Raw genomic sequence first — 21784 nt, forward strand, 5'->3', positions numbered from 1 at the left:
CATTTTTGAACTGTATTTACAGGAGCACTGTTCGAGGTGACGCAGATCTTTCACCTGTTTCTTGCTCAGCATGACCCACACTGTATATGGACTGACTTTCATCTCAAATAACTGTACGGTTTAGGAGAAAATTGCTTTTAAAATACAAAGTACAGTAATGTAGTTCTAACATATAGGCATTTTTGAACTGTATTTACAGGAGCATTGTTCGAGGTGACGCAGGTCTTAAACCTGATTCTTGCTCAGCTTGACCCCCACTGTATATGGACTGAATTTCATCTCAAATAACTGTATGGTTTGGGAGAAAATTGCTTTCAAAATACAGTCAAAGTACAGTAATGTAGCTGGGTTTTGCATGCAATTTTCTCCCAAACCATACAGTTATTTGATATGAAAGTCAGTCCATATATAGTGGGGGTCAAGCTGAGCAAGAATCAGGTGAAAGATCTGCGTCACCTCGAACAGTGCTCCTGTAAATACAGTTCAAAAATGCCTATATGTTACAACTACATTACTGTACTTTGACGAAAATGAGGGCTCACTTGACCGCAGTCCAAGACTGGCACAACCACTTATTAGGTTTAGGGGCAGTTACTTTTCACAAAGGGCCGAGTAGGTTTGGATAGCTTTTTTTCCTTTATTAAATGAAATCTTATGAATCTTGTAAAATCATTTAAAACCTGCATTTAGTATTTACTCATGTTATCTCTGCCTAATATCAAAATTAGTTTGATGCTCTGAAACATATAAGTGTGACAAATATGCAAAAAAAAAAAAATATGGAAGGGGCAAATACTTTAGCACAGCCTTGTGTATATATATTCATTTTGACACAGCTCACTGACTGCAGATTTGGGACCTTTTCAACCAGGTTTGCAAAATAAATTGAAAATGTTAAAAAAGTAGAGCACTCTTTGGGGTAAATAATCCCACATCCCAGCTGCCTTAGCTGAGACACAGCTTTGCCCAAATGTTGCTGACTGAAATTTAACAAGAATCTGTTATTAGCCGTGATCCAAGCACTACATGTTTTCTTACAAACTGTTTAATTGTTGTTTTGGTAGATGGCGGATAATCTTATCGAGCAAACCAACATTAGCCACAACCATTGTACTTCTGTAATTTTATTTTGAGTGCAGGACATTCTAGGATTTTCAGTGTGTATTGTTGGGGGTTTTACTTTAAGTATTCCCAATTCTTTTTGCACCAACTGCTGATGGTTTCCAGTGTGGGTGCAGGAGAGGCGGATCCAAGTAGGAAGGGGGCGTCTTAAATCCGAGAAAACCATTCAGAACCGGCAGACGAGAAAAAAAAAAAAAAAAAAAAAGCAACTCCCCGGTCCCTCCATCCATCACTTCTCCCAGATCACTCAGCACCCACCGGTGGGCCACCAGCGAGCATCCGGAGCGAAAAATCCCAAGATGGTCTCGATCTCCATCCAAACCGTGCTGATCAGTGAAAGTGTCGACCCTCGCTGCAGGACGATTCTGGAAGAAAATGGCATCCGAGTCACGGAAAAGCAGAACATGAGGAAGGATGAATTAATCGCTGAGATCAAGGTAATGATGGCACCTTTGTTATATTACATAATTTCTTCACATGCACCGGATGTCGTTTTCTACCCTTAAACAACACGTAGCAGGTTTCTATAAAGTTTAGTCTAAAGGCGCTTTCGCCGATCGGTGCGCATATGCCGCTGCACTTGCCGTGAGAAAGTTTTTCAAACACAAGCATCTAGCACGCAGACTAGCAGCTGCTATTTTTTTATTCATTGACAGAATTAAACCTGACATTTGCAGCTCAATCCGAGGACAGCAAAACAACAATCAGTTGTTCTCAGGTCGAGTGCTGTTTTATTCGTTTAGTACCGCCCATTGTGAAGCTGATGCAACTCATTCCCAGTGTTGTGCCCATTGCCGCACAATCCGACCTCCGACCTCCTATCTGCTGCAAGTGCATCGAGTTGCCACTGAATCCACATCTAAACTAGCTATTCCACTAACCCCGCATTTCCCTGCGCGAAACGGGGTCAGACTCTATAGAGCCAGTCTGTGTATGTGTAAGAATATTTGTGCAAATTAGATTTGTCACATTAGAAATGATGAGCTATTCTAATATAAGCTGAATGGACTATACAGGCTTGGCTCTAACAATTCTGGAGCCCTAAATGAGACGAGGATTTGCTGGCCTCTGCAGGGGTGCCTTAATATTATTGCTGGCTTAGGGGCTGTGGGCATTTCAGAGACCCCTCGCTCCTCCATATGTTTAATTTTTTTAAAATTACTTTAGCGCCTTCCCAGTAAACATTTCAATGCTGAATGATCATTGGCTGGCTGTATTTTCTCATGTCTAGTGTTGCCTGAAGAATAGTTCTAAAATGAAAATGGACTGGCCGTATTTCTTGAACACTGCCCGACATTGTTGGGATCTTCTAGCAAGAAAATTTTTCAGTTCAAGAATAAAATACTGAAAGAATATACACCACAAGGGCGACTCGAAGTGCTCATCTCCAGACAACTAAGTGACTACAGTACAGGCTTATAAATCACTATGGAGCAAATAGGTAGAATTTGCATAAAGATAAACATAAATGGCTTAAAAGTGTTCTTTATATTTAAAGAACAGCATCCGGTAATAGTAGTGTGTGTACATGAACTGGATTTTTGACTCTGTTGACAACCATTTAGAAACCAAATTAGTTGTCAATCAGATGTCATACTCCAGTTTTAACCAAGTTTGTTGAGTTTTTATGTTTTGGGGCTTTTTAAGAGATTTTCCATGAAGTTTGGGAGCAAGAGCAGGGGACAGACACACACTGAAAATTTGCCGATAACTGTTGCTGCTAACAATTTGACTTGATTATTTTTAAAGACTGAAATCTTTTGTTTTGTGATTATTTAAAAATTCTCTTGTGAAAGCAGAAGAAAGTAACTGCACTCTTGTAATGTTCTGGTTGAACAGAGGATACAGTATTACAATGATCTGGTATTAAAAACAGGCTCAACATCAGTTTGAGGAATCAGGAGTTAACAGCTTGTAAAAAGTAGTTAAGCTATCAAATGAATGCAAAGATCATATTTCATTAAGTATGTGATATTCTGGATGGACTATATCTGGTGTCTTCCTGTTCAAAAGTGCACTAGTTTGACTGGTTCATAGTATTTATACATTTTTGTCACAGTGCTGCTCGAGAAATAACATAAGAAAATAAGAGTGTTTTTATTGCTCCAGATGATCAGAGACGTTGCACTGATCACAATACCACAAAATAACTAGCAGTCAGGGACCCTGTGTGAACTCTTGGGTGGATTTAAAACATCAACTCGGCTTTTCTCTGCATCTCAGAACTATGACGGCCTTGTGGTGAGATCTGCAACCAAGGTAACAGCTGATGTTATCAATGCTGCTAATAATCTCAAAATTATTGGAAGAGCTGGGACCGGTGTGGACAATGTGGACGTTGATGCCGCCACCAAAAAGGGTATTATTGTCATGAAGTAAGTCTCCAGTTTACATGGTATATATGGTTTGCTCTGTAGTTTGCTGTGGTAACTTTCCATAATTGTGTTTTTCTGCAGCACGCCGAGTGGCAACACGATCAGTGCTGCTGAGCTGACATGCACCCTGCTCATGAGCCTCTCAAGGCAAGATGAGTCGTGCCTTTCTGAACAATTGCCGACAAGCTCTGTGGTTTTAATTGAAGTACAGTAATACGTCATTATTATGTTGATCTGTTTTTAGAAATGTGCCTCAAGCAGCAATGTCAATGAAGCAAGGCAACTGGGATCGCAAGAAGGTAAACACATTTTCCCTTGCCGTGTGCTGTTTAAACGTCTGTTTCCAGTTGAAGCATCAAGCCATTACTGTTGCATGGTTGCCTCCATTGTTCACCCAGTTGTGAATAATTAGATGGGACACTTGGATCTGTGTAGTTTTAGATTTTTTCAGGGTCATTGTTTTGCTTCTGATTTCTTCAGTTCATGGGTGCAGAGCTGTACGGCAAAGTGCTCGGAATAGTTGGACTTGGAAGAATTGGAAAGGAGGTCGCCTCAAGGATGCAGTCATTTGGCATGAAGGTCAGCACACGTTTACACGATGTCTGTTCACAGTTACTGTAATATTTAGAACAAACAGACATAAGAAGATGACAAAGTTGTTTTCTCCTTATCAGACTATTGGCTATGATCCAATCACTCCTCCAGAGGTGTCAGCCAGCTGGGGGGTAGAGCAGATGTCTCTGGAGCAGCTCTGGCCCCAGTGTGACTACATCACTGTTCACACTCCCCTATTGCCCTCTACTGTTGGTGAGCTGAATGCCAATCAGATGTTAGTTGCTTATAGGGGTGTCATAAACTGTATTAGCAAGTTGTGGAATTTCTTTTTGATGTGCCCAAGGTCTGCTTAACGATGAAACCTTTGCCAAGTGCAAGAAAGGAGTGAAGGTTGTGAACTGTGCAAGAGGGGGCATCATTGATGAGGAGGCTCTGCTCAGAGCTTTGGAGTCTGGACAGTGTGGAGGAGCAGGCCTTGATGTCTTTGTTGAGGTATGATCGCAAACACCCACCGTCCCACAAAAATCTGTAATGTTGCTTTGCATCAAATTAAATTAGTATTTTTTTAAATCAATAAAAGAGATTGCTTTACACCTCACATTGTGTTTATGTTTTTGGCTACAGGAGCCACCTAAGAACCGCTCACTGGTGGACCATCCCAACGTCATCAGCTGCCCTCACCTGGGAGCCAGTACAAAGGAGGCTCAGGCTCGATGTGGCGAGGACATTGCCCTGCAGATTGTGGACATGGTGAAGGGCAAGAACCTGGTCGGAGCAGTAAGTCCTGCATGTTGTTCTTAACGCTATTTAAACAAAGAACTTCCCAGATCAGAGTTTTAAAATTGGAAAATACACTAAAGGGCTACTGAAGTGATTATTTGGAGGACTCATGTAACATGTGTTGATAGAGGGGCCCAAAATTTTTCAAGCTTCAAAAATAACACTACCAACAAAGCAGCTGGATAATGCCTTCCATGCTTTATACCCACAGTCTGTTATGCAGTAAAAACTATTTCTGTGCACTGGACTGTTTACACAGGCTGTAGTGCAGCAGGTGAGAATAAAACAGACATGGACATTAAGGCAGTGCTTATCAGCATTATTTGTTATGCCATGCTTTCTGCTTCGGGCTCTGTCCACACTTGGCATAAACTGAGCATTTGATGCGTCGTTTCACTTTTGATCTGCACAAAATGGGCCAACAAAGTGCCGCTTGTTCCTATTGAGTACTATCCAATAAGTGGGTGATTACAAAACTATGAAGAATATAAAAAATAAAACTGCAGCACTGTTCCTGACAATAAGACCAAAGAGCAATGCTGGCAGAAATCTGTTACCACTCGATGCACCCTCAGCGCTGTTGTTTATTTGTAATGTGATAGCTGCACGTTGGAGCTCTGAAAACTTAAAACTGATATTTTTTGTTTGTTTTTTGTGCAAAAAACATAAAGCACACAGTGATAATACATCAAATTCATTTTATTAATTCAGTATTCTTGTTGATAAATAGCCTACAAATGAATCTGCATTCTGTTAGCTGCAGTTCTTGCAATGTAAACAAAGATAGAAGCAGATTAGGATCAAGCATAAAATACATTCTGTCCTTCACCAGCTGAATATGTGCAAATTCCAGTGAAAGTGTGATGGGCTTCAACAGATAGCATATCGTCATAACGTTGTTTTTTTTCAGGTTTTTTAGAAAACAAAAAAACTGAACCAAATATTGAAAATATGATTTAGTCAAAAATAAAAATTTTGTTAAAAAAATAACAGGTCATTATTTATTATGTGAAACATATTCCTTCAGTAGAGAATCTATAGCACATTTAGAGGATATTAATTTTAAAAAATGTGAAAACATAGCAGACAGAATAGCTCATAGGGAGAAATAATCTAAAGGTGGATGGTGACGTTATTCTATAGCCCCTTTACTATGCAGCGAGTGTTAGTTAAAGCTAAATTCTTGCCCGTTTATTTCTCAAAAGTACACTCTGTTTCTCTGTGCTCTCCCTGTACAGGTAAATGCTCAGGTCTTGGCCAGCACATTCACCCAAGAATCATACCAACTGATCAAACTCGGAAAAGCCGTTGGTGCCCTGCTTCAATCTTTCAGCGCATCTAAGAAACCATTCAGTCATGTCCAAATCACAACTCAAGGTAACATTACTGGTTTAACCAGTTTGCTGTAACCTAGAGATTGAAGGAGGCTTCATCTCATAGGAAGGAAAACTTGTGGGAAGTAGTTTTTCTTCCCTCTAATGGTGTCATAGTGAAACAGTCCAAGCAGCTGTGTGGGTGTATAAGCTATTGTAGGAAAATGATGCAGGTGTAGTTTCTTCTCTCCTTTTGTTTTTTATAAATAAAAAAAAAAACTTTAATTTGAAATGTTTTGCCTGCAATTAGAAGCTTTTTTACACTCTCTTGTACAAACCAGGGGATTGCATGAAGTCCTCCTCTGGTTACATGACTTCAGCTGTACTGGTGGGATTGCTAAATCATGAATCAGAATGTTGCCCGAACCTCATCAGTGCACTCAGCCTAGCTAAGGAGACTGGAATCACGGTACCATCAGCTTATTCTGGCAAATACAACATGACAAAAACAAATGGAATAAATGTGAATAAAAATCTTTTTATTTATCTGAACTTCTTCGTTAGATGAACCAAGCCCACTGTGCCTCTGATGGGGCCACTGAAGAAGTGTGCAAGGTGGAGATCGTAGCCAATGGCTGCAGCTACAAAGCCAGTGGTTCGGTTCAAGGTGGGGTGCCTGTCCTGCTGGAGCTGTGCGACAGCGTGTTCAGACAGCCGATCTCTCTCACTGGAAATCTGCTGTTCTTTAAGGCCCCTGCAAATCCACAACTCCTATCCTCACTGGCTGGTAAGAAAATGTAGACATGAGCATCAAAGTTAAAGTTGTAATCTGTGAATATAAAGGTTGAATGTGGCCACTGTGACATCGGCCATTTGTTTCTGAAGTTCTGTTTTAAAGCTTAGGCATTTTGGCCAGCAGTTTCTTGGTTTCTTGAAATTGGAGGTGACAAATTGGTGGTCCTGACTAAGAAACAGAGGGGCACTGCAATTTTAACAGTAGTGGCTGACCATTCAAAGATAGCCACAGCCCAGCAAATATTGTTCTTTATTACCTGTTTGATCGTAATGGAGACCATAATTTAGAAACATCATTTTGTATTCACTAACACCTGAAACAAATGGCCATAAGTCCATCAGGAAAGTGTTCACTGAAGTCATACATCAAGAGAGAATTGGGGTTGTTTTTATTGATGGACTTCTATGCATGGTCACAATGACCTGCTAAAGTTCAAACCAAGCATCAGAATGGGGAAGAAAGGTGACTTAAGTGACTTTGAATGCAGCATAGTTGCTGGTTCTCTGGGTGACAATGCCTTATTGATGTCAGAGGTCAGAGGAGAATGGCCAGACTGCTTTGAGATGACAGGAAAACAACAGCTGTTCAAATAACCACTCGTTACATCCAAGGTCACAATGACCACACTGGGTGCCACTCCTGCCAGGCTGACCAGAATTGGACTGTAAAATGTTGCCTGGTCTGAGGACTCTTGGTTTCTGCTGCAGCATTTGGATGGTAGGGTCAAAATTTGGCATAAACAACATGAAAGCATGGATCCATCCTGCCATGTATCCACAATTCAGGCTGCTGGTGTTGTACTTTGTGGGGAATATTTTCTTAGTACACTTTTGGCCCCTTAGTACCATCTGAGCATTGTTTAAATGCCACAGTCTACCTGAGTGTTGCTGCTGACCATGTCCATCCCTTTATGACCCCAGTGTCACCCAATCTTTTGATGTACAGCAGGATAACTCCCCATGTCACAAAGCTCAAATCATCTAAACTGGTTTCTTGAACATGACAGTGAGTTCATTTTACTCACATGACCTCCAGTATCACCAGATCTCAAGTCAATAGAGCACCTTTGGGATGTGGTAGAACAGGAGAATCACAATCTGCAGCAACTGTGTGATTCTGTCGTGTCAATATGGACCAAAATCTCTGAGGAATGTTTCCAGCACCTTGTTGAATCTATGCCACAAAGAATTAAGGCAGTTCTGAAGGCAACAGGCATCCAACCTGGTACTAGGTCACTAACTGGTCACTGGTCACTAAAGTGACCAGTGAGTTCTTTTTGCATACAGTCGCCACCTGCTGGACATTAGAAAGAATGCACATTTAAGACACTGGCTTGCCTTCACTTCAGTGGTGTTGATTTTAAAAAACCTAAATGCTAAAAGTTAGAACTAGTTTGTTTCTTTGTTTTCTGGTGCTGAAGTAGGGTATATTCAACATTCACGACCAGTTTCCGGAATTACTGGGGAAAAAAAAAGTTTGTTTTTTTTAGTCTTGGACAAATGAATTTCTGACTTTGCCACCTGACTTGGACTCTAGTATATTACTGGAGGAATCAAAATAAAATTTTAAACATTTCCATTTGTTTTGCAGCTGTGGAGGCAAAGGTAGCAACTATAAACACAATAAAGAGTAGAAATTGTTCCTCACTTTAAACAGTGAAATGGCAGGTTTAGGTTGGTGGTAAGCGGTTTGCACGACTGTTAAATTGTGTCTTAGTTGAAAACAAAGCATGCATTCTTGTTGTTGTTGAGTTTTCCTTTAAATGAAAGCTGCCACTGAGTTATGAGAACTAAATTGCAGTCTTCACCGAGGCTTCTTTTCTTTCCATTCACACCTATTTTCTCTTTTCAATTGTTCTTTGTTTAGGACTGCTGGCCACAGAGGGAGTGGAGATTGAGTCTTTCGTTGCTCCTGCAGACCGCTCTGGGGATCTGTGGTATTGTGTGGGGGTGTCCTCTCTCTTGACAGATCTCAGTGTCTTGAACTCTTTGGTGAAGGATGCAGCGCAGCTCAGTCTTTAAAGCACTTACAGAGTCACTCAATAGCATTCAAGATGTGAGAACTGTAACATTTTCAGGAGCTTCTAATATAAATGATCCAGTCTTTGTGTTTACAGCTAACAACCTGTTTAGAAGTTGCAGTTTAAAACTTGCATTGTCATAACATTTCAGTGTTTTGATGTTTTAATTAATTTGCAGAAGTAGAAATTAAATAAAAATGTTTGTCATGAGCTGTTCCGTTTTGTTTCTTGACCCTTTACATTTTCAACTCCTTATATTGTAAAAGGACTTCACTACACAACTGGAGTCCAATACAACAGCCCAGCTGTGGTTATTTTGGCTCATAGTTATTAATATTTGGTAAGATTACATTGTAAAGGGGTACACAGTACACCCAGAGCTAATAGCTGCTTTGCAGATTGTACAAGCAAATGACCTAAAAATGAGCTAGAACAACCCAGCAAACCCTTTTATTTTTTTAGGTACATTTTCATTTCAGGTCAGTGTCTCAAAACTGACTAGCCAGAAGCAGGCATTTACTCAAATCTTCTGTAGTCCTTTCATTCATTACTAGCTACATCAGTCCTACCACATGCAGTACATATGCACAGTTCTGAAGCCTTAAGCAAAGACATACTTTACCTCATTCTGCCAGAAAATCCCAATGAGTGCCACAGCAGCGCTTGTTTGAAGTGCATAAATACAGCCTTCAAAGGAATGTGGAATTTTTCCATGAAAAATTATTTGAATATTCAAAATTGTTGCTATCTGTATCTAAATTTGTATCAACTTCTTAATCAGTCATCCAGTTAGTCCAATCTACACTGCTGTCTGGTTTCATTCACAGCAAAGCATTACAGCTTCTGTAAATGACAGGTCTTTTTTTTCTTTTTTAGGCCTGCCATTTCTTCTTTTGTCCTCCATTTGTCCAGGTTCCACAATTTTTTAAGGACACACTGCACACCATTGCCAAGTTTTTGTCTAGCTACTCTTTAGGAATCACCTCATTGTTGCCTAAAGATAAAATTTAAAATTGTATCTTTCAGCACTTTGTTACTAACAATCGAAATTGTTAAATTGGTTCTTCGCTAAGTTGTCTGTTATCAGTAGACACAACACTGGCTCATTCGCTGAGTTAGGTGCCAGTTTCACAGCTTCACACTGACTGCTATCATTCATCATCCTTACAACGGTAGCGATACTGTAACAAAAAAAAAAGAAAGTTTGATTCACATTCAAACTTTAATTCACGAGATATTTTACCTCCATAGATTCATTTATCCTCATCAGTTTGATTTACAAGTTAAACATTCAGAAAATAGAGTGGGACCCTGACTGTGTTTTATGAAAAAATGAATGAATAAAGTTAAGCATTCAATTGAAAATAAAATAAACAGAATCTCTAGTTTTTCCTAAGAAGATGTAAACACAACTTTCAAAAGCAGGTGCCAAGTAAATCTCTATCAGGTTCCCAGTTAGTTATCCAGTGAGTCCAGTCTGCACGGTTGCTTAGTTTAATTCACAGCAAAGCATTAAACCTCTGAGGAAACAGCAGACACAGTCCTTCTCCGTGTTATTTGCGTGAAACCAGGTGGCTTTTTATGGGCAGAAAAGCCCATTTTATTTTCACACATTATCTGTTATTACAGTAGTCCTTATGCAATAATAATGTTCCATATATGAACTGCTGAGATTAACGCATATTCTCTCCCTGTAATCTGCCTGAATATGTACCCATGTGCTGTTAATCCTCGTTAGGATTAACTAAAGCCTTTACCACACTGGAATTGGGTTCAGAATACCATGGCAACACCAAGAATGGGGAACACATGAATGGACCAGTGCAATGCCTTCTTCTTCTTCTTTTTCTTCTTGTGCTGTAGTAAAACTGGATGCTCATTTGTATACGATTTGTATTCTGTTTGCGCCTGCTGGGTGCACAGAAAATGTGCCTTTCGTGAGCGCGTCACGAGACTGTGGATGGATGGAGGTTATATTTAGGCTCTGAGAGAAAACAGCGGGGTTGGATGATTCCTCTGAAGGGGTTTTGTCAAGGACCTGCTGTTAGAGACTACAGAGCAAGAGAGAGGAGAAGCGAGGAAGAGGAGGGGGGACGCTGCGCACAAATACCAAAATAGGATCGAGCTGCCTGCCTGCGACCGTCCTGCGTGAGCTAAATTGAGGCTCATGTGTTGTGAAGAGGAGATCGCTTGAGGAGAGGACAGTGTGGGGGAAAAAAAAGCGCGAGTCATTCATGGAAATAGGGTGAGTGGTAATCCTACAGTGTGTCTGCTTGGATACATGGATTAAAGGGTAAATGGCGGAGACTCTTCCACGGCCACTCACTCTGACATTAATTATAAATGGGAATGTGACGCCTCGGTGTTTGATGTTTGCCAGCCCACACAGCCCACTGTGTGCGTGTGTGTGTCTGATTTACATTTGACGTTTATTCTGTCTCTCTCTCTTTTCCTTCTAGATATCATGTCACATAAACAAACCGAAATCTACACATATGACTTCTGTGACGGTGACCATCCAGCAGAGCTCCTGGATGCGCTCAGGCATTTTTACACTAGCGGCCTGTTTACCGACGTTGCTCTGCAGTGTGGCGAATCCGGACAGGTGTTTCACTGCCACAAGGCGCTGCTGTCAGCCCGCAGCTCCTATTTCAAAGTCATGTTTACAGCTGACATGGTGGAGAGATCAAACAGCGTCATCAAACTAACCGGGATAGACTGCGATGTGCTGGGCGCTCTGGTGGACTATGTGTACACCGCTCAGGTGTGCATCACTGAGAGCAACGTGCAGAGCCTTCTGGAGGCTGCAGACCTGCTGCAGTTCATTTCTGTAAAACAAGCATGCGAGGAGTTTCTCATTCGCCTGCTGGAAGTGGACAACTGCCTGGGAATGCACGCTTTCGCTGAACTGCACCTGTGCCCGAGGCTGGAGAGGGAGGCACGCAGAGTGATGCTGAGCAGGTTCCCGGAGCTCATTCAGCAGGAAGAGTTCCTAGAGCTGCACCCTGAGAAGATGAGATCAGTCTTAGTGGCACAGAGCCTCACAGTGCAGAAAGATGAGGTGCTGATAGATGCTGCTACCACATGGGCAACCCATGACTTAGATAATCGTATACACCACGTTTCAGTCCTACTACGCTCCATCCATCTGGATCTGGATGAAATTCACTTTCAGGCCACATTAGACGTCTACAGACAATACTTAAAGAAGAATGATGGGAAATTAAAATCTATCATCATTCAGGCTTTAAGGTCAAATGGAAAAGAGATACCTGCAGGTAGAAAAATGTCTGCAAATATGTATATCATTGGAGGGTACTATTGGCACCCACTTTGTGAAGTTCACATCTGGGATCCTATCAGCAACACATGGGTGCAAGGAAAAGACATGCCCGACCACGCAAGAGAGAGCTACAGTGTCAGTTTACTTGGTGCAAATATCTATGTGACGGGTGGCTACAAGACGAACACTGTCGAGGCCCTGGACACTGTTTCAATTTATAACTGTGACTGCGATGAGTGGACCGAGGGCTGCCCCATGATTACAGCCAGGTACTACCATTGCTCTGTGGCTCTGCATGGCTGTATCTACGCCATCGGAGGCTACAGAGGAGGAGCTCCTGAACGAGAGACCGAATTTTACGATCCTTTAAAAAAGAAATGGTTCCCTGTGGCCAAAATGATCCAAGGTATGCTGAAATATTATGATGCGCTGAACTGAAGAGGAGGGGAGGGGGGTGAATAAATGAAGGCAGAGAAAGCAGTTTCACCACAAGATCCATTTAGTGGCTTTTTATGGGCACTTATAGACTTCTTATTCATATAGAATGAAAAGCTGGGGTTTAAAACAAATGGCTAAAATACCATCCACTGATGAAAATCATGTGACTTGACTGAAAGCGTCTGAGCTTGTGGAACTTGTTGTTTCCAAGATCAAGCTTTAAAATTAAATGTATTTATCTTTTTCCAAATTACATCATTATCAAGTTATTAACATTTTATTGATGATGCCTGTAAAAAAAAAAAAGAGAAAAAGAAAAAGAAAAAAAAAGTTAATTAAAACCCCAAAATTTGAACTTAAAGGTTCATTGTTGATATTCAGTATAACTGTTTAACACTGATTTTTCACTGGGATGTCATCCACACTTTGGGTGTATCATAGTAGGCTCTGCTCAGCTGTCTAAAACATCACCAGGAGTGTGCGCTTCATCAAAGACCATTAAAATCTCATGGTCATATGACACGAAGGAGATGGAGCATACGTATTCTGATGGATATAGCTGAAACTTGCAGAAGAAGTGTAAGAGTAGGATAATCTAAAGCTTTGCTCATTGTGCTCGGCTATTAGGTTTTGATTTTGCTTAATTTTCATGACTTATTTCCAGCAGTACTGACAGCTTTTTTCAGGAAGAAAAACACCAAAACCTTATTTATGCAGTATTTTATATGATCTGCAGAGAACAACAGACAGAGTTCATATTAATTACAACCACCATCCAAAGGGAGCATGTGGTAACATTACAGTTCAGCTGAAAATTAAGATTAAGATTAAGATAGTGTTTATTTGTCACATGCACAGTTATACACAGTACAATGCACAGTGAAATGTATTTTGTACCTGCAACCATATATACACACACATATAAATAAGAAGAATAAAAAAAAAATAAAATAAAAAAAAGTAATTCACACTATACACTATACTCTATATACTATACACTATACACACTTTTATAAATTATAATATTTACATTGTGCAATAATGGTCCAGTTAGGGCTCAGAGTTGAGCAGACGGATGGCTTGTGGGTAAAAACTCTTCCTCAACCTTTCAGTCTTAGCCCTCAGGCAGCGGTAACGCCGGCCTGATGGGAGCAGGGAGAAGAGAGAGTGTCCGGGGTGGCTGGGCTGTTTTAGGATCTTCATGGCCCTCAGCCTGCACTGCTTGGTGTAAATGTCCTGCAGGTTGGGGAGGGTGGTTCTGATGGTCCGTTCAGCTGAACGAACCACCCTTTTTAGGGCCATGAAGTCCTGCTTGGTGCAGTTTCCCATCCAGGTGGTGATGCTCCCACGCATGATGCTCTCGATGGTGCAGGTGTAAAAGTTCCTGAGCACCTTGAGTGGGAGCTTGAAGTCTCTCAGCCGCCTGAGGAGGTAGAGACGCTGTCTGGCCTTCTTCACAGTGATGTTTATGTGATGAGTCCAGGACAGGTCCTGTGAGATGGTCACTCCCAGGTATTTGAAAGTGTCCACTCTTTCCACCTCAGCACCACTGATGACAAGTGGATGGTAGTCCCTCTGCTGCTTCCTGCTGAAGTCCACGATCAGTTCCTTCGTTTTGCTGACGTTGAGCAGGAGGTGGTTCTCCTGGCACCAGTTCTCCAGGCGGGAGACCTCTCTCCTGTAGGCTGTCTCCTCATTGTGAGAGATTAGTCCCACAACAGCAGTGTCGTCAGCAAACTTGATGATGACGTTGGACTCTGACGTGGCCTCGCAGTCATGGGTGTACAGTGAGTACAGCAGAGGGCTGAGCACACAGCCTTGGGGGGATCCAGTGTTGAGGGTGAGGGAGGATGAGGTGAGGTGACCCACTCGTACCACCTGTGGTCTGCTGGTCAGGAAGCTGTGAACCCACCTGCACAGGAATGGGCCCAGGCCCAGGTCCAGCAGCTTAGAGACCAGCCTGGAGGGAACTATGGTGTTGAATGCTGAGCTGTAATCTACAAACAGCACTCTCACATAGTTCCCCTTACCAGTGTCTATGTGTGAAAGGGTCTTGTGGAGGAGGAAGGATATGGCGTCATCTGTGGATCTGTCTGGCCGGTATGCAAACTGTAGTGGGTCGAGGGTGGTGGGCAGTGAGGAGGTGATGAATGTCTTGATGAGTCTCTCAAAACACTTCATCACCACAGAGGTGAGTGCTATGGGCCTGAAGTCATTGGGGCTGCTGGGGTGTGGTTTCTTTGGGACAGGGACTATGATGGACTTTTTAAAGCAGGTGGGAATCACACACAGTTTCAGTGAGAGGTTGAATATCAGTGTAAACACAGGTGCCAGCTGGTCAGCGCAGGTCTTAAGGACACGTCCACTAATACCGTCTGGTCCAGCCGCTTTCCTGGTGTTTACACGTCTAAACGCCCTCCTCACGTCGCGCTCCGTCACAGTGAGTGTCTCTGCCCCTTCGGCCGGGAGCGCAGCGGGATACTGTTTAGATACTGTCACACTGTCACAAATGAATGCCTCTCATCATGGGTAGAGTGATACATGGAGTGATACATTTGGCAGGTATAGTTTAGTAAATAATAGAATAGTTCAAATATGAAACTGCTTACAACCAGGATTGTGGATTTTTGAATTTCTGGGTCATAATTTCAAGGAAAAGACAAAGCTTCTGCGTCATTCCTTTCTATTATATTAATGAGAAGCCAGATATCGCTTTAGAGCTGATATCTCTAAATCAAATCAGCTCACACCAAAACAATCCAGATGGATGAATGTCACTAAAGACCTGAGGGAAAACATGTAAATTAGATTTTGGGTGAACTGTCCCTTTAAGCCATCCAGCTATATATACAGCTTTCAATGAATGCTGAATTTACTTTCAGACTGTTAGACTGATCCATAACTCATCTGCCAGTTCTGCCACATCACTTTTAGTTTTTAGTCAGAAAATTGATAAAACACATACTTAAGGTATCATCTTTTTTTATGTGATAGACACGTTGGACTGTTCAAGTGATACTTATGACCTTTGTTTCCCCTCAAGGTGTAGGAAATGCCACTGCGTGTGTAATGGGAGATAAAATTTATGTGACTGGGGGCCATTATGGCTACAGAGGAAGCTGCACCTATGAAAAAACACAGGTGTACAGACCAGATGCCAACGAGTGGAGTATCATTACAATAAGTCCCCATCCAGGTATGAGTGTTAAAGAAAATGAACGGCAGCAGGAGTGTATTAAGTACTGTTTTCTTAGCTGAGATCCTCTCATTTCAGAGTATGGGCTGTGCTCTGTGTCTCTCAACAACAAGCTGTATTTGGTGGGTGGACAGACGACGATCGCCGACTGCTACGACACAGAGAGAGACGAATGGCGACCGATATCGGTGATGAAGGAGAGGAGGATGGAGTGTGGGGCTGTGGCTATAAATGGTTGTATTTATGTAACAGGTGGATACTCCTACTCCAAGGGGACCTACCTTCAAAGCATCGAGAAATATGACCCTGAGCTGGACTCGTGGGAGATAGTGGGGACTCTTCCCAGCCCGGCCAGATCACATGGATGTGTTTGTGTTTATGGTGCTTAGTGACACGAATGTTTATCATTTTGTGCCAAATGGATCTAAAAGTGACTTCACTGAAGAGAGCTAATATTCCACACTTAACTCTTATTATCTCACAGCATGTCACCCTGCACCAGATCCTTTAGGAAGCTATTTGCCAAACTGTGAATATACTGATGAATACCAAGCTTTTCATTTAAAACTCAGGGGCCTCATGTTTTTTTGCTTCTTTTTAAAATAGACTGAAAAGAAATGCAAAGAGAGAGAGAGAAGATGACGTTTTATAATCTAATAGCCAGTTTAAGTATTATTTAAAAATCACAATGAAATAGACTTTTATTAGAAAAACTGTACCACCAGGTTGTACCTTGAATAAATAAAATGCTAAAATGTTAATAGAGTTCTGCTTGAGTTTATCAGTAAAATTAATAGATTTTTAATAAAAAATTACAAATACACACACTTGCTACTTAATTAAACTGCTTGTTAACCCAAATAGCTATTCAGCCAGTCACATGGCAGCAACTTATTGCATTTATGCATGTGAGGATGGTCAAGACGACCTGCTGAAATTCAAACTGAGCAGCAGCATGAGGAAGAAAGGTGATTTGGTATGGTTGTTGGAATTTCAGAAACTGATGATCTACTGTGGATTTCCCACACAACCATCTTTAGGATTTACAGAGAATGGTCTGAAAATATCCAGTGTGCAGCAGCTCTCTGCGTCAAAATGCCCCATTGATGACAGAGATCAGAGAATGACCAGATTGCTTCGAAATGATTGGAAGGCAACAGTGACTCAAATAACCACGTGTTGTTTGATCTAAGGGATGCAGAAGTCACTGAACATGAAACATGTCAAACCTTGAAGAAAATGGGTTACAACAGTAGAAAACCACACCAGGTGCCACACTGAGAACAGGAAACTGGAGCTACAATTCACACATGCTCACCAAAATTGGACAATAGAAGATTAGAATGGAAAAACGCTGCTGGGTCTGATGTGACTCATTTTCTGCTGCAACATTCAGATGGTAGGGTCAGAATTTGGCATAAACAGCATAAAAGCACTGATCCATCCTGCCATGCAATGGTTCAGGCTGGTGGACTAAAAGTGTGGGGGATATTTTCTTGGCACACTTTGGGCTCTGTAATAGTAGCTAAGCATTGTTTAATCACCAAAGCCTGTCTGAGTATTGCTGCGTACAATGTTCACATCCAATGTAACAATGTAACCACGCTGTACCCATCTTCTGATGGTTGCTTCCAGCAAGATAACACACCATGTCACAAAGCTCAGGTCATCTCAAATTGGTTTCTTGAACATAACAATGACTTCAGTGTGCTCAAACGGCCCCCAGTGTCAGATCTCAGTTCAGTAGAGCACCTTTGTAACATGAGAATCATATCATAGATGTGCAGCTGACAAATCTGCAGCAACTGTGTGATGCTGTCATATCAGCATGGACCAAAATCCCTGAGAAATGTTTCCAGCACCTTGCTGAATCTGTGCCATGAAGACTTGTGGCAGTTCTGAAGGCGAAATGGGGTCCAACACTGTACTAGCAAGTAGTGATGAGAGTGTGAAACCGAAGCTTCGATACGTGCCTCGAACCCTTGGCTTCCAACTCCAGAGACCCACTGCTTCGTAGCTTGCTTCAGGACGAAAAAAATCACGTGACATATGACGTCCGAAGCAGCAACTGCTTCATTCTCGGAATGAATCACGTGACTGGTTCAGGTGATTCACTGGTTACGAGTGAAGGAGCGAGAGCGAGACAGTCAGCCAGGTTCATACTCGCACAGTTTTAGCGTTGATATGACCAACAGTTACTGGTGAGTTATGAATCAAAGACAACCTTTGCTGGCTCGTCCTTTCAACGTGATGACGGATGCTGTCGTATCAAGTTTAACGCAAAAGCGGTAGTTACACCAGTTAATGCCATGTTTTCCCAGCACTCTGCTCAATAACACAACACACACATTCATCCATCTTTATTTGTAGATAGAACCTGATATCATGATATTTGGTCATAGCGTGTGCACCTCAAACATGACATTTCAAAAGCTGGAGAAGTTGTCAGCAAAAAAAGAAAGAAATTGCCTGAGTCCAAAATCAGTGGAAAAACTCTTAATTCCAAAATAAAAAAACCTCTGAATTCCCATCCCCAAATGTCATGACTGGCTGAGTTATACAAGCACAACCCACCTTCCCTGCACCTACTTTGTTTCCTAAAGCACACCCTCTCTCAATCCCAGATACTAGTCAACATCAGTCATGGATCAAGCATGGTCCAAGACTAAAAGGAAAAAGTCACTGAAGACCATAGGAAAATGTATTTCGTCCAGGATTAGACATAATCCCTGTACGGGAAACTGAAAGTCATTACTGAGCCGCAATAAGGTGTAAATCCAATTAAAATTTGATATCAAAAGAGAAAATACTGCTACTACTAGTACTGTCTGTGTAGATTCTCAGTTATCCAGGTCATAGTAGTCTCTGGAGCTTGAAAAAGGCGACTGGACTTCTTTTTGTTTCTTGAAGACGTTTCACCTCTCATCCGAAAGGCTTCTTCAGTTCTCAACCAAATGGTGGAGAGCCCCAGGTATTTAAACCCCTGAGGGCGTAGTCCCCTGGAGGTGGTTATGACCCTCTATTGATCATGTGCTTGAACACATGTGCCCAGGTGTGAAGAGGGCGTGGGTCATATTTAATCAGTGGTTTCAGTTGAAACCAACTTGGGACTCCGCTCCATTGTTTCCTGTGGCCTATTGAGGTCACTGGAACAAAGGTGGGAATGGGGGTTGAGACGTCTGGGAAGGGAGCTCAGGACAGCACTGTAAGCGGGGGAAAGTTGGTGACGTAATCCACCTCCTCTGTTCAATGATGGTTGTTCACAGTGGACATAGATGGCTTCTTTCACTCCTCTTTCAAACCATCTGTTTTCCCTGTCCAAAATGTGAACATTGGCATCCTCAAAAGAGTGCCCTTTTTCCTTCAGATGCAGATGTACTGCTGAATCTTGTCCTGTCGAGGTGGCTCTTCTATGTTGTGCCATTCGTTTGTGAAGAGGCTGTTTGGTTTCACCAATGTAGAGGTCCGAGCACTCTTCACTGCACTGAACAGCATACACTACATCGCTGATCTTGTGTTTGGCGGGTTTGTCCTTGGGATGAACCAGTTTTTGTCTTAGGGTGTGACTTGGTTTGAAGTATACTGAGATGTCATGCTTGGAGAAAATTCTTCTGAGTTTCTCTGACAAGCCTGACACATATGGGATGACAATGTTGTTCCTCTTGTCCTTCCCATTCTCTGTAGTTTGTGTTTGGCCTTCATTCCTGTGCATCTTAGCTGATTTGATGAAGGCCCAGTTGGGGTAACCGCATGTTTTGAGGGCTTTCTTAATGTGTGTGTGTTCCTTATGCTTCCCTTCTGCCTTAGAGGGAACACTTTCCGCACGGTGTTGTAGGGTCCTGATCACCCCAAGTTTGTGTTCCAGAGGGTGGTGGGAGTCAAAGAGGAGATACTGGTCTGTGTGTGTGGGCTTCCGGTAAACTTCAATGTTGAGGCTTCCATCTTCCTCGATAAGCACCGCACAGTCCAGGAATGGTAACTTGTTATCTCTGGTGTCCTCCCTGGTAAAACGTATGTATTTATCCACTGAGTTAATGTGACGAGTGAAGGCTTCTACTTCTCGGGTTTTGATTTTGACCCAGGTGTCATCTACATATCTGTACCAGTGGCTAGGTGCCGTCCCTTTGAAAGAACCAAGAGCTTTACTTTCCACTTCCTCCATGTAAAGGTTGGCTACAATGGGAGACACTGGGGAGCCCATGGCACATCCATGCTTCTGTCTGTAGAATCCATCATTGTATTTAAAATATGTTGTGGTAAGGCAGAGATCTAAAAGTGCACAAATCTGATCCTGTTTGTTAACAGATGAATGGTATGCCTTGGTTTGCAGAGTTTGAAATTTACGTAGTTGTCTTTCCTTGCCTTTGATGTGTTGTGCGAGCTGGGCTTTGTCCACAAATGCAGAAACTCTCATCACTCTTACCTCACACCATCGCAGAAGAAGTTTCTACATTTGTGGACAAAGCCCAGCTCGCACAACACATCAAAGGCAAGGAAAGACAACTACGTAAATTTCAAACTCTGCAAACCAAGGCATACCATTCATCTGTTAACAAACAGGATCAGATTTGTGCACTTTTAGATCTCTGCCTTACCACAACATATTTTAAATACAATGATGGATTCTACAGACAGAAGCATGGATGTGCCATGGGCTCCCCAGTGTCTCCCATTGTAGCCAACCTTTACATGGAGGAAGTGGAAAGTAAAGCTCTTGGTTCTTTCAAAGGGACGGCACCTAGCCACTGGTACAGATATGTAGATGACACCTGGGTCAAAATCAAAACCCGAGAAGTAGAAGCCTTCACTCGTCACATTAACTCAGTGGATAAATACATACGTTTTACCAGGGAGGACACCAGAGATAACAAGTTACCATTCCTGGACTGTGCGGTGCTTATCGAGGAAGATGGAAGCCTCAACATTGAAGTTTACCGGAAGCCCACACACACAGACCAGTATCTCCTCTTTGACTCCCACCACCCTCTGGAACACAAACTTGGGGTGATCAGGACCCTACAACACCGTGCGGAAAGTGTTCCCTCTAAGGCAGAAGGGAAGCATAAGGAACACACACACATTAAGAAAGCCCTCAAAACATGCGGTTACCCCAACTGGGCCTTCATCAAATCAGCTAAGATGCACAGGAATGAAGGCCAAACACAAACTACAGAGAATGGGAAGGACAAGAGGAACAACATTGTCATCCCATATGTGTCAGGCTTGTCAGAGAAACTCAGAAGAATTTTCTCCAAGCATGACATCTCAGTATACTTCAAACCAAGTCACACCCTAAGACAAAACTGGTTCATCCCAAGGACAAACCCGCCAAACACAAGATCAGCGATGTAGTGTATGCTGTTCAGTGCAGTGAAGAGTGCTCGGACCTCTACATTGGTGAAACCAAACAGCCTCTTCACAAACGAATGGCACAACATAGAAGAGCCACCTCGACAGGACAAGATTCAGCAGTACATCTGCATCTGAAGGAAAAAGGGCACTCTTTTGAGGATGCCAATGTCCACATTTTGGACAGGGAAAACAGATGGTTGGAAAGAGGAGTGAAAGAAGCCATCTATGTCCACTGTGAACAACCATCATTGAACAGAGGAGGTGGATTACGTCACCAACTTTCCCCCGCTTACAGTGCTGTCCTGAGCTCCCTTCCCAGACGTCTCAACCCCCATTCACACCTTTGTTCCAGTGACCTCAATAGGCCACAGGAAACAATGGAGCGGAGTCCCAAGTTGGTTTCAACTGAAACCACTGATTAAATATGACCCACGCCCTCTTCACACCTGGGCACATGTGTTCAAGCACATGATCAATAGAGGGTCATAACCACCTCCAGGGGACTACGCCCTCAGGGGTTTAAATACCTGGGTCTCTCCACCATTTGGTTGAGA

General features: G+C 42.3%; 2 protein-coding genes across 2 annotated transcripts; both read left to right on the forward strand.

Moving 5' to 3' along the window:
- Positions 1-1328: 1328 nt before the first annotated feature.
- phgdh (phosphoglycerate dehydrogenase) lies at positions 1329-9173 on the forward strand. The gene is made up of 12 exons (XM_030758261.1): positions 1329-1559; positions 3346-3497; positions 3579-3644; positions 3742-3796; positions 3978-4076; positions 4172-4304; positions 4396-4544; positions 4677-4829; positions 6071-6209; positions 6487-6614; positions 6710-6932; positions 8808-9173. Exons 1-12 carry the CDS (start codon positions 1422-1424, stop codon positions 8960-8962), a joined length of 1590 nt encoding a protein of 529 aa, XP_030614121.1. The 5' UTR covers positions 1329-1421; the 3' UTR covers positions 8963-9173.
- Positions 9174-10759: 1586 nt separating this feature from the next.
- On the forward strand, positions 10760-16594 carry klhl23 (kelch-like family member 23). Its single transcript, XM_030758533.1, has 4 exons — positions 10760-11206; positions 11421-12650; positions 15726-15878; positions 15957-16594. Exons 2-4 carry the CDS (start codon positions 11426-11428, stop codon positions 16265-16267), a joined length of 1689 nt encoding a protein of 562 aa, XP_030614393.1. The 5' UTR covers positions 10760-11206; positions 11421-11425; the 3' UTR covers positions 16268-16594.
- Positions 16595-21784: the final 5190 nt, after the last annotated feature.

This window comes from Archocentrus centrarchus, chromosome 21, assembly GCF_007364275.1.
Source record: "Archocentrus centrarchus isolate MPI-CPG fArcCen1 chromosome 21, fArcCen1, whole genome shotgun sequence".
NCBI lineage: Eukaryota > Metazoa > Chordata > Actinopteri > Cichliformes > Cichlidae > Archocentrus > Archocentrus centrarchus.

Excerpts from the sequence above, each read along its gene's own strand:
- phgdh (XM_030758261.1), top strand. The coding sequence starts at position 1,422 with ATGGTCTCGATCTCCATCCAAACCGTGCTGATCAGTGAAAGTGTCGAC. Across the intron at positions 3,645-3,741 it reads CTGCTCATGAGCCTCTCAAG|AAATGTGCCTCAAGCAGCAA; the intron begins GCAAGATGAGTC and ends ATCTGTTTTTAG. Across the intron at positions 4,545-4,676 it reads GCCTTGATGTCTTTGTTGAG|GAGCCACCTAAGAACCGCTC; the intron begins GTATGATCGCAA and ends TTTTGGCTACAG.
- klhl23 (XM_030758533.1), top strand. The coding sequence starts at position 11,426 with ATGTCACATAAACAAACCGAAATCTACACATATGACTTCTGTGACGGT. Across the intron at positions 12,651-15,725 it reads TGTGGCCAAAATGATCCAAG|GTGTAGGAAATGCCACTGCG; the intron begins GTATGCTGAAAT and ends TTTCCCCTCAAG. Across the intron at positions 15,879-15,956 it reads TACAATAAGTCCCCATCCAG|AGTATGGGCTGTGCTCTGTG; the intron begins GTATGAGTGTTA and ends CTCTCATTTCAG.